This window comes from Simochromis diagramma, unplaced genomic scaffold (assembly GCF_900408965.1).
Source record: "Simochromis diagramma unplaced genomic scaffold, fSimDia1.1 OVJJ01000705.1, whole genome shotgun sequence".
Lineage (NCBI taxonomy): Eukaryota > Metazoa > Chordata > Actinopteri > Cichliformes > Cichlidae > Simochromis > Simochromis diagramma.
This window is the reverse complement of record NW_024387448.1, coordinates 3,619,367-3,632,132: the sequence shown is the minus strand read 5'-3', so window position 1 is coordinate 3,632,132 and position 12,766 is coordinate 3,619,367. Positions and strand designations below refer to the sequence as shown.

The following is a 12,766-nucleotide window of genomic DNA, read 5'->3' as shown; positions in this document are numbered from 1 at the left end:
TCATAATAATAATAATAATAATAATAATAATAATAATAATAATAATGATACACAAAAACAATGTGTTTAGAAATATCTTGCTAAATATATTACAATAATAAAGTAAAACGTAAAGGCATACAAAACAAAAAATTATTATTATTATTATTTTTACTTGTATTCAGATGTTATGGCACAAACAAAGGTTTAAAATTTTATCCTTTGCAGTTCCCAAAAGTAAGTCATGAAACAAATCATAATTCTAATAATAATACTTTGCTGTATAAACCTTGTATGTTCCTAGCTGAGGACAAACTGATTCTAAAAAACAAAGGAGGCTACCCATGTGAAGGCTACCTTGAAGTCTACCATAACAACACATGGGGCTTTGTTGGGGATACACTCTGGAGCAACAACACTGAAAAAGTGGTTTGTAAGAGCACTCACTGTGGGGAACCTGTGGAGAACTCAGTAATAGATACTGTTAAGCCTTCTAAAGACAGACCGATCTGGCTCAATGAACTGAAGTGTGAAGGACACGAGAGCGCTCTGTGGGAATGTAAACATCCTGGTTGGAACTACAGCCATTACCCAAAGCTCACAGTGAAGAAAATTACATGTTCAAGTAAGTTTTTCAGATTTTTGTTTCTGTTGTTTTTTTGTTGTTGTTGGTGGGCTTTTTTAGTGAGCTCAGTGACAATGACTCTTAGCTAAAGGTTGTTAAGGTACATTAACTATATTGGAAATGACTTGATAAGATCGATTGTGATGTTTGTTGGTTTTTTGTCTGTGTTTGTATTTGGCTGGTTTATGATTGTGCTCTTCAAGGTAATATCACAATAAGCCTGAATGGACCCAAATGTGCTGGAGCTGTCCAGTACTCCATTGATGGCAAATCGGGTTACTTTTGTAAAGACAGATTGGGTAAGACTGTGATTCATTCATGTATACATTTGTAGGTTCTTTTCTAAATGTTAACTGTACATAACTTCAGAGGAGAAACAAAGATAACTTTTTCTCAGTAAAATGCAAATGCAGTAAACAATACACAGCAACTTAGAAACAGCGTTTAAGATCAGCGTAATGCAATTATGGTTAAATAAATTCTAAACTAATGTCAGATAGTTTTAAATTTTAATTGACTCATATTTTCCAATAATGATTGTAATTAAGTTACTTATTAAAATATCATTCAGTGAAGATTTTCACTAAGACAAATAATGATGATATATTTAATGTATAATCCCAATCGAAAATAAAAATGAAGATACTTAAGGAAAGTTACTTTTCACCATTGATACTTTTATATTCAAACACTATAGTCGCAGAATTAGAAGCTTCAACATTGTCTTGTTAAGCCTGAAATACTAAAGTATCACACTAAAGAAAATCTCTTTGTGCTAAATTATCAGATTCATGCTACTATCAAATATCTTCTGTGTTTCAAAGGACAGAAGAGTTCCACTACTGTGAAAGATTCTTCTTCTTATTTAATGGTGTACTACTTCGATCACATTTTAAAATGTTGTACACTATTTTTGATTAACAAAGAATATATAATTCCTCTCTCTTAAAGAAAAAAAAGAAGCCGATCTTCTGTGTAAAAATCTCGGGTGTGGTGAATTCAAAGAAATTCTTACCTTAAAATGGATGGATAGTGAAAGAAGCTCATCAAAGATGGAGCTCGATTGTTCAGCCTTTAAAAATGCAGACCCAGATCATCTGTGGCAGTGTGTGAGTGGCAAACAGGACAATTCAGCATCATGCAAACCTGTTTCTGTCATATGTGAAGGTAACACACAGACACACACACACACACTTACACATTATGTAAACCGATTTTAAAGCTGTGATAAAAACTGTTAAATATTAAATATGGTGGTGAATTCAGAAAGTGTTTTTATGAACAGGGTATACGAGACTGCAGCTCAAAGGAAATCCGTCAAATGTGTGTTCTGGGCAGCTGGAAAAAGAAGAAAATAACAACTGGGTACCTGTTCAACAGGACAACTATGATCTTGATGTGTGCCAGCAAATGCACTGCGGTAACTCTCTCAGCCCAAACAAAAACCTTAATGTGACATGCACAGGTAATTCAACACATCTATATTCCAACACAAACAACTTCCAAGCAAACACTTCACACTGTAAAACTGCTCTCTCTCTCTCTCTCTCTCTCTCTCTCTCTCTCTCTCTCTCTCTCAGATAAAGTTAAAGTAGTTCTGAAGCACTCTGGTAAAGACAGCAAGTGCTATGGTAGAGTTAATATTGAAGTGAATGATTCAGTTAATCCTGTGTGTGCCTCCACCTGGACTAAAACTGAAGCTGAATTGGTCTGCAAGGAGCTTGAATGTGGGGAAGTGAGTTTTCAAGTTTACTCACCATAAGTTACCTGTTGTTCTGATACATGGATACAGAGCGTTCATGTATCAGAAACTGTCCATACAGCAGTGCTACTGGATTTATTGTGATAAGTGTACTAACGTGCACCATTAATACTGGATGATTATCAATGAAATAATGCAAACTCATAAATGCTTTGTTCTAGCTGATTTATACTGAAGAACATCAGAATTCAGGAGGGATAATGGACCATGTGAGCTGCAAAGGCAGAGAGTCCTCACTGTGGCACTGTCAGTCTCAGCATGGCAACAATATCCAGTGTTCAAACCAACCTTATGTGGTGTGTTCAGGTGAGATACAGCAGTGGAAATGTACAGAGTGGCTGCTGATGGCCTTTGTCTGCTTTTATAATGGGATTTTAAATCCTGCAATAAATTCTATGACGAGAGAGAAAATGAGTTACTTCATTCAGTGAAATTGTGACATTGTTAAATTCTGATGTTATTTTTCCAAAATGTGTTCAGTAAGAGTTTAATTTAATATATTTATTCTTTTTGTGTTTCGTGGCTGATAAATCTCTTATTGTCGTGGTACAGACAGTGTGGAGGTGAAACTGGCAGATGGTCCTGGAAGATGTGCTGGAAGATTGGAGATAAAGCATGAGGGCCAGTGGAAGAAAGTTCCTGTAAAAGGATGGACAGACGCTCAATCAGCAGCTGTCTGCAAACAACTGCAATGTGGGGAAAAAGGCAAAACTGAAAAATTCAGTCAGGGTTCTGGTAGCTTCCTGTCAATAACGTGTCCAAGAAATAAGAAGATATCAAAGATATCTGAGTGTTTAACAGAAAACTCAAACAACCAATTTTCGGATCGGGAAACGGAAGCAGTTGGAATCACCTGTGAGGGTGAGTGTTATTTTTTTTATTTCTCTGCCCTTCAGTGACATCAACCAGAAAAACAATTTCCTTCCTTAAAGGAAGGCTTTATGTCTATATCTTTGGTCTTTTAGTTGCTGAACAAGTCACAGATGATATTGGTGAAGATGGATCAAGACAGGAAAAGCTGCAGACACACTAAAATATGATAAATTGTTAAAACCAGGAAAACAACATTTTCGTTCATCAATGTCAGTCAGAAGAAAAGCTCAGCTTAGTTAACTTCACTTTTTATTCCTACAGCTCCTTCAGGCTCAAAAGTCCTTCCATGCCTACAATTTAATTTTCATTGTTCATTCCATTTTAACATTTTTTTTCTTTAAAATACTTGACTGTTTACACAAAAATTTAATTAAAAGATTATTTTGGCACAGTTACATGCTTAGTAATGAAAGTCTTACAGACAATGCTAATTTTTTGCCTATAAATAGAGATAAAACTAAGCACATTTTAACCTTATAAACGTTAAATTGGCCAAAAATTAAATTCGCCAGTAAAAAACAGTTGATTCAGAATGCTGCAGCACAAGTACTGACATGGACTAACAGTAGAGAGCAGATTTGTGATTTATTGGCTTCTCTTCATTGGATCCCTAGAACAAATTCCCTCTCAGACTACAGACTACTTACGGTTCCTAAAAGTGGAATAGAAGGCAGAGCTTTCAGCTTTCAGGCCCCTCTTCCTCTGGAATTACTTCCCAGTTTGGATTTGGTAGGCAGGCACCTTGTCTACATTTAAGATTAGGCTTCAAACCTTCCTTTTGATAAAGCTTATAATTAATGCTCAATAAGGTGACCCCGAATAATCACTTAGTTATGCTGGAATAAGCCCAGACTGTGGTATATCTCCATTCAGCTTCTTTCACCAAGTATGTATTTATGCACCACTTTCCTATTTTTGTGTCTATGTCTTTGTGAACCACTGACCTTTCAACAGGTAGACGACCTGCACAGCCACTTACTACATATCATGTTTCTCTCTTTGTGTCCATCAGGTCACAAGGTGGTGTTTTTAAGTGGAACCTGTTCTGGTCACGTGGGGATAGAGCATGGCAGAGAAATCTACTGGCTCTCTGGGTCTAAAGAGACATGGAACCAACAGTCTGCAGACACAGTGTGTCAGCAGATGCATTGTGGGAACGCTGCAAACTTTTCTTTCAATTCTAGGGCTGATATGATTAATAAAGTTTGGAAAAACTCTTTTAGCTGCTCATCCAGAAAAAAGTCTCTTTTTGAGTGTAACCGAACTACACCTCTGCCTCCTGACCACCATAATTCTACTGCTTATGTGAAATGTTCAGGTAATGTGAAATATGAAGGAGTTAAAGTATAAAACTAAGAATAAGGTCAATATGGAATTGATTTATTGTGTCACTAGTTGTAATGTGATCCACTCAGAGGACACAATTTATTTATAACAGACTTTACCTTTTAATGTCCATAGATGTACATTCACCTCCTTGTTTTCTCTCAATCAAATTTCTACTATTTTCTATTTTTTCTGAAACCTAGCTTGGTCTAAGAAGTTGTGAAATATCTGCTGATACTAGTTTCCTCTTAAATTTAACTTTTTCATGTCACAACAGGAAATATTGAGATGAGGTTGACGAACAGCTGCTGGGGAAAAGTCAGGATTCATGTAGAAGAGAAGGAAGGAGATATGTGTGCAGACACCTGGACAGAAGACAAGTCTGTGAAGCTGTGTGAAAAGCTGAACTGTGGGATGCCCATAAAAGCCCACAACAGTCCCAAAGATGGTGATATCCTCTTTAAGAGTTTACACCCAACAAATCAGACTACTGACCTGACACAGAGCATCTTTGTCAAAAACCAGGACAATGATAAGTCCTGTAAACAAAAACCAGCCTATGTTGTTTGCTCAGGTAATTAATTGTTTTTTAAAAAAAACTATTTTTAGATTGCAAACATATAATAAATGTTGTGACTTTCCTTGGCAGAATGTTTCATTTTCAACTAATTTGCCTCCTTTGGAAAAAAGTGCCAGTTTTATTGTTGCAGTTTATTGGATTGTTGAATTTTTGTCACTAAGTTACAGGATACCAGAATTTAAAAAACAAAAAGAGACTGATTTTTGCTTTAACATGAATCTGTTTTTAAATATTCCTTCAAATCCTTTTTGTGTTAAAGAAGCAAATTTGAATTTTTCTGAAGTTACCTTTTCATCTTTTCACTACGACTATGATGGATAATTAAAAATAAAGTGACAACATTACTAATTTGTTTCAGGTAGTGTCAAGCCCAGATTTAGCATTCCCAGTTACAAATGTTTTGGAAACGTAGAGGTGGAGTATGAGGGGAAGTGGATCCCTGTGTGCGAGGATGCTCTCAAAGACACTAACAATGGAAACACCATCTGTCAGGAGCTTAAATGTGGTGATGCTGTCGAGACTCTTCCCTACTTTGGACCTGCACCAGCAGATAAATTAGCCATTTCAAACCTAAACTGCACTGCAAATGCTAACAGTCCATTATCTGCATGCAGCAGTATTACTGCTTCTACAGCTGCCTGCAAACACAGAGGCCTCCGATGCTCTGGTGTGTATAATGATCTTTGTGTCAGCAGTTTCTGAATTATTCTTTGCTCCTTCAGCCTAATTTTAAAATAAAGGCTTTGAAACTGAATTGAAATTGAAACAAACTGAGACTAGTTTGTATTTCAGAAAAATATTGAGATAAAAATAATGCTGCGTTCAAACTTTGACATGCTCGCCTTCAAAGGTTACTTTTAGTGCAATAAAGGGTAGAATGTTAACATCCTCACCTCCATTAATCATATTTGTTCTACTCAGTTTTACTCTTTCTTTTCTGCTTGTTGTCCATGTCACCAGTATGGCTCTGCCACACAGTCTGACTCACTTAATGTCTGGAATCAGCTGGAAACAGCTGGCCTGTGCAGTCTGATGGTTATAGAAATATCGCTGCCATCAGTTGTCATCTCTTTGTTATCACTCTATAAAATCATTTTATTTACACAGCAGTCAGAAGGGTAGCTAAACTTCAAAAGTGTAAAACTTTAAGTTGATGCAGGATCATAATGTCATTTCTGTGTGCAGAGTGTGTTATTTATATCATTCAGATCCTGTTGGTTACATCATGTTTTGTGAACTTTTTATTTCTCTTGTCTGTCTCAGAATGGAGGACGATGGTACCTGACAAAAAGGCCTGTAGTGGAACAGTGTTGGTTCACTGGAGACAGGGACTCAGTGCTGTTTCCAGAGAAAACTTCAATGAAACTGAGAAGGAAAAGCTTTGCCAGGATATGGACTGTGGTGGATACCAATCAACAAATAAAATCCACCCCCAAACAATTGAAATAGATTCTTTTTGGAACAAAAGCTTCAGCTGTGGTGAAAATCCAGGAAGCATTTGGGAATGTGAAAATAAAACCACACCCTCAAGGAAGGAGCCCGTCTTTATTGAATGCAAAAGTAAGATTTATATCAGCAGGACTGATCTTAAATGATCACAGACTTTTTACATTTGCACTGGAAACACTGAAGAGTGAAACAAGACACTCGGAGTGTGAAGGAGAATTATTCCAGATACACTGGATAAAGTAACAAACCAAAGCTAAAAGTCTTAAATGAACTATTTGATTATGGACTTGTGCTTCATATTTTGACTTTGCAGTGCAGAGAAGATTAACTGATCACTTCTATCTCAGTGCTTTATGTCTTTATCAATACTTGACTGCAGTGTTTATTGCTTTCCTTCCCAGAGGAGCCCAGTGTCAGCCTTTCACAGGGCTGTCGTGGGGAAGTGAGGATAGATGGCGTTCCAGTGTGTGCTAGTAACTGGGATCTATCCTACGCACACAAAGTTTGCCAAGAAAATCTTTGTGGCAATGCTGTCTTCACTGAACCCGAAGCTCCATCAAAGGGTTCGAGTAACATTTACCATGTCAGCTGTGAAAAGTACCATTCCATCATTGGCCAGTGCAGGAGGACTAAAGGAAAGTGTGACACAAATGTGGTGTTCATTACTTGTAGTGGTAAGTGTGAGTCCATACACCTCTCTTTCCATAAACTCATCCCTATATACAGTACATACATGTATGTCCTCTGTTAATTATGGTAGTATTTTAATTCATTATCTTTGAGTAATTTTTCTTTCTTTCTTTTTACAAAAGGAAAGTTTTTTTTTTTTTTTTTTTAAATAAAAATGACATTTTCAAGTTGTTTATGCCATCGTTAAGGAACTTATTCCAGTTTCTGTAACAATGACCATTTGGCTTGTTCATTAGAAAAGTCATCTCAAAAATTTAAAAAATGTACAAGTTATTTTTGTTCATTTTTTAAACACATTATGAACGCAAGCAGACCATCTCTAACATCATATTTGCCAGACAGAAGTGGATGAGCTTGTTTCCTTCTTTAAACACAGTTTCTTTGCTTTTACAGAAAGTGTAAAGTTCCGCACCGCTGAAAAACATGGAGGTGTCCTTGAAGTCAATTATCGAGATAAGTGGGAAAGAGTATGTCCATTTAATCGTTCCACAGTGTTAGAGAGAAAGCTCTGTGAAGAGATTAAGAAAGAAAACCATAGCGGCTCTACGGAAGACAAACAGGTAAATCTTTACATTCTGTTTCTTGAAACCGGTCACTAATTTATCTCGTATGCTACAAACCAATATCATGGACAGTTTCCTGGCTCTGTGTTTCAGTTTATTTAAATCTAATAATGAAGACTGGAATGTGACTTTTATATTATTTAGGTTTATGAAATGGAAAGAAATGTATGGGAGGTTTAGCTGACTAAATACAAAATGCTCAAAGATTTTTAAGTTAAAAACTTACTGGACACTTTGCTGACACAAAGTTTGCAGAAACGTAAAAGAAATGGACTGTCCTACCTTTGGTTTGGACTTCTAGTGACTTCTTTTGCTGTGTGTTGCTTTGATGCTTCAGTCCGGCCTGCTTTTTACTGCCAGAGAAATTTCAGTGTTTTCTATTCTGGCTGTATCTCTAAATGTGAAAAAGTTTAAATTTGATTCAAGGTCAACTTAGAAACAACACTGGAGTTCACTGATGTTACCATGGACATCAAGCGCTCTGTCAAACAACGTTCCTGTGAAAACGTTTCTCCAGCTACAATCATTTGTCCCGGTAAGAGAATTCATGAATCCTTTCTTAATATGTTCTATTGGTTTCAGAAATATTCCTTCACATGTTTTGCAGAGAAGATACTTTTTTTTAAATCTGTAACTCTGAGCTTACTTACCTTGAGGTGGTGCAGATAAACATGATGAACCAACTACAGCTCTCACTGTGACTGGATCCAGTAATCATCCCACAGATGTAATATTATCTACAGCTACTCTTAGTACTATTGATGTTAAGTTAGACTCTTTTTCTCCAATTGATCTTTCTGAGTTAACTTCAATAATTACTTCCTCCAAACCATCAACGTGTCTTTTAGACCCCATTCCTACAAAACTGCTCAAAGAAGTCCTGCCATTAATTAATTCTTCGATCTTAAATATGATCAACCTATCTCTAATGATCGGCTATGTAGCACAGGCCTTCAAGCTGGCTGTAGTTAAACCTTTACTCAAAAAGCCATCTCTAGACCCAGCAGTCTTAGCTAATTATAGGCCAATCTCCAACCTTCCTTTCATATCAAAAATCCTTGAAAGAGTAGTTGTCAAACAGCTAACAGATCATCTGCAGAGGAATGGTTTATTTGAAGAGTTTCAGTCAGGTTTCAGAGCTCAGCACAGCACAGAAACAGCTTTAGTGAAGGTTACAAATGATCTTCTTATGGCCTCTGACAGTGGACTCATCTCTGTGCTTGTCCTGCTAGACCTCAGTGCAGCGTTCGATACTGTCGACCATAATATCCTATTAGAGCGATTAGAACATGCTGTAGGTATTACAGGTACTGCACTGCAGTGGTTTGTATCATATCTATCTAATAGACTCCAATTTGTGCATGTAAATGGAGAGTCCTCTTCACACACTGAGGTTAATTATGGAGTTCCACAGGGTTCAGTGCTAGGACCAATTCTGTTTACATTATACATGCTTCCCTTAGGCAGTATCATTAGAAGACATAGCATACACTTTCACTGCTATGCAGATGACACCCAGCTCTATCTGTCCATGAAGCCAGATGACACACACCAATTAATTAAACTGCAGGAATGTCTTAAAGACATAAAGACCTGGATGGCCGCTAACTTTCTGCTTCTTAATTCAGATAAAACTGAGGTTATTGTACTCGGCCCTGAAAATCTTAGAATTATGGTATCTAACCAGATTCTTACTCTGGATGGCATTACCTTGGCCTCCAGTAACGCGGTGAGGAACCTTGGAGTCATTTTTGACCAGGACGTGTCCTTCAACGCACATATTAAACAAATATGTAAGACTGCTTTCTTCCATTTGCGCAACATCTCTAAAATTAGAAATATCCTGTCTCAGAGTGACGCTGAAAAACTAGTTCATGCATTTATTACTTCCAGGCTGGACTACTGTAATTCATTATTATCAGGATGTCCAAAAAACTCGCTGAAAAGCCTTCAACTAATCCAAAATGCTGCAGCAAGAGTCCTGACAGGGACTAGAAAGAGAGAGCATATTTCTCCTGTTTTGGCTTCCCTTCATTGGCTTCCTGTTAAATCCAGAATTGAATTCAAAATCCTGCTCCTCACATACAAGGTCTTAAATAATCAGGCCCCATCTTATCTTAATGACCTTGTAGTACCATATCACCCTATTAGAGCGCTTCGCTCTCGCTCTGCAGGCCTACTTGTTGTTCCTAGAGTATTTAAAAGTAGAATGGGAGGCAGAGCCTTCAGTTTTCAGGCCCCTCTTCTGTGGAACCAGCTTCCAGTTTGGATTCGGGAGACAGACACTATCTCTACTTTTAAGATTAGGCTTAAAACTTTCCTTTTTGCTAAAGCATATAGTTAGGGCTGGACCAGGTGACCCTGAATCCTCCCTTAGTTATGCTGCAATAGACGTAGGCTGCCGGGGGATTCCCATGATGCATTGAGTTTTTCCTTTCCAGTCACCTTTCTCACTCACTATGTATTAATAGACCTCTCTGCATTGAATCATACCTGTTATTAACCTCTGTCTCTCTTCCACAGCATGTCTTTATCCTGTCTTCCTTCTCTCACCCCAACCGGTCGCAGCAGATGGCCGCCCCTCCCTGAGCCTGGTTCTGCCGGAGGTTTCTTCCTGTTAAAAGGGAGTTTTTCCTTCCCACTGTCGCCAAAGTGCTTGCTCATAGGGGGTCATATGATTGTTGGGTTTTTCTCTGTATCTATGAAGCGCCTTGAGGCGACTTTTGTTGTGATTTGGCGCTATATAAATAAAATTGAATTGAATTGAATTGAATTGATCCAGAAACACCTAAGTGGCTTTGCTTTATTTCAGGCTATGTGAAACCGACTCCCACGCCAACATCACCCTCACCACCCCCACCACCCTCACCAACCTCACCACCTCCTTCTACATCCATAGCACCTATTATTGTGGGTGTGGGATTTCTTCTTGTTGTAATAATTTTGATTTCTGTATTTATACGATTTTGTGTCAAGAGAGCCAGGAAGTCCAAAGTTTCATGTGAGTATATTTATTACATGGCTTGTTTCTCTTTTAACAAATTACCTTAGAACGTATCAAAAACTAAACTGAACATGAGATCCATCCTCATCATCCAAGTTTAAAGAAAAAGGCGTTGGAGGCTTTTTGCCACAAGAGGGCAGTCTTTCAGCATACTGACTGAATTCTGACTTCTCTGTGCTTTTCAGACAGCATTTTAAATAACACAGTCACTGTTGCTGACTGAACAAGCAGCACATTAGCAAAGTCGAAGATTGCTTACTTGATTGAAAATGTACATACAAAACGTGTAGAATTACCCAAACCTATGCGTGTGTTGCGATTTTCCTTGTCTTGTGTTGTACCCTGGTACACTGGTACATCACTGGTTCAATAGCACAGTGCATTGGTTAGACAGCTGTAGTTATGTACTCTATCAGTAAATGTGTAATACATTAATCTTTCAGCAAAAATGCTGCCTGGGAAAGAACTGGAGTTTGAAAGTGGGGAATATGAGGATGTCATAGACAAAGAAAATGAGATGGAAGACCTCAGTCATGGTAGTGTGTCATTTATTCATTCATTTGTTTATTGATTGATTGATTATTTTGTTCATTCATTCAGTTTTTTCATATTCGTGTTATTAATCCTAATCAAAGTCTAGATTTTAGTGTCATTTAAACATGTGTACATAACTAAAACTCATTATTTGTATTGTGGTAATGATGTAGTAATTTAAGAAGCAGTAATACCTAAAACACTGTTATACTTTACACTGATAATATTAATCATTATTACATATTAATACGCCAATTGAAGTTATGTCTACTTAATTGCACTATATCATCAACTTGAGAGGTTCTGGCTATAGAAATGAAAACCTTACCTGAATTAAATTTGGCTTTACTTTTTGATGTTGTCTTCTTGCCTTGAGCTACTGCTTCTCCCTGATGTCCACTTAAAGGTGCACAATTTCCCTTTCAGCGTGGGCCTAAACAGAGATATAAAACAGATTTCAAATTACTGCACTAGTCAAGGTTCAGTTTTCATTAAAAATATGCACATATCTGAGATGTGGGCGTTTTGGGGGAAACTTTTTTTGTGTTCTCATGTTATTTTTCATTCAGGAGTCAGATCAGAGGCGGAAATAATCTCAGAGAAAGATGGGCAAAGTGTTTCCTCTTTACCTTATGAGGATATTGAAGCAGATGAGGCTCGACCCCTGACCTTCTCAGGCACGACTGCTCCTGCTGCCCGAGACATCAACGTTCATGAAGGTGTCCATAATGAAAGTACTAGCACTATCACAGTGTTTTGACTAATCAATGTTTAACATTTGCAATCTGATTTTCTTTGTGACAGATGGGGTGACTTACGAAGAGGAAGATTCACAGGAAAGTTATGACGACATTGGTATGATTACTGAAACTGCACAGACTACAGCAGAGGTTCACAACAGCTCCCAAACAATTGATGACTTAAACACAGCAGCCCCAGGATTGGTGGAGAGAGATGAGGACTACCTAGAGCCAGATGTGGATGGGTGAGCCAAATATGGCTTTAGCACCTACTTAAAAAATCAGATCATGTAAAATTTGCCTTCCTTAAATGATATTATTTTAAATGGCTAAAAGAAAATTCAATTTGACCCAAAACCTCAGTGTAAAAAGTAGCAAAATCTGTCTTTTGATAAAGTTTGGCAAAAAACTTGAAATGTATAATATATAAAAAGAATGTTAAGTACTAGTATTCTATCTTTCTATTTTTTTGTTTGTTTGTAAACCTATAATTGAATGTAAGGTTTTTATAAACATCCTTACAGTGTTTCATATGTAACATTTATTATAATTAAATCTTTTATAATTATTACATTTTTAGGTTTTAACCTTTAAGTACTTCTAGTGATGCCTCAGAGACTCAGGAATTTGGGAAATGGTTT

At 37.2% G+C, this 12,766-nt stretch overlaps 1 protein-coding gene across 2 annotated transcripts in view; it reads left to right on the top strand.

Moving 5' to 3' along the window:
- Positions 1-12,490, top strand: part of LOC120722694 (scavenger receptor cysteine-rich type 1 protein M160-like) — a 34,085-nt gene extending 21,595 nt beyond the window's left edge. The window contains exons 2-19 of one of the 2 annotated variants that reach the window (XM_040013781.1): positions 284-604; positions 808-903; positions 1,556-1,771; positions 1,890-2,069; positions 2,185-2,339; positions 2,528-2,672; positions 2,919-3,227; positions 4,252-4,557; positions 4,843-5,139; positions 5,504-5,812; positions 6,409-6,705; positions 6,996-7,268; positions 7,678-7,844; positions 8,274-8,382; positions 10,660-10,848; positions 11,295-11,387; positions 11,955-12,104; positions 12,190-12,490. In XM_040013781.1, coding sequence (XP_039869715.1) covers positions 284-604; positions 808-903; positions 1,556-1,771; positions 1,890-2,069; positions 2,185-2,339; positions 2,528-2,672; positions 2,919-3,227; positions 4,252-4,557; positions 4,843-5,139; positions 5,504-5,812; positions 6,409-6,705; positions 6,996-7,268; positions 7,678-7,844; positions 8,274-8,382; positions 10,660-10,848; positions 11,295-11,387; positions 11,955-12,104; positions 12,190-12,374 — 3,797 coding nt within the window. In that variant the 3' untranslated portion in view covers positions 12,375-12,490. The remainder of the gene's footprint in view (positions 1-283; positions 605-807; positions 904-1,555; positions 1,772-1,889; positions 2,070-2,184; positions 2,340-2,527; positions 2,673-2,918; positions 3,228-4,251; positions 4,558-4,842; positions 5,140-5,503; positions 5,813-6,408; positions 6,706-6,995; positions 7,269-7,677; positions 7,845-8,273; positions 8,383-10,659; positions 10,849-11,294; positions 11,388-11,954; positions 12,105-12,189) is intronic. The other variant, XM_040013780.1, reaches the window with a different exon arrangement.
- Positions 12,491-12,766: the final 276 nt, after the last annotated feature.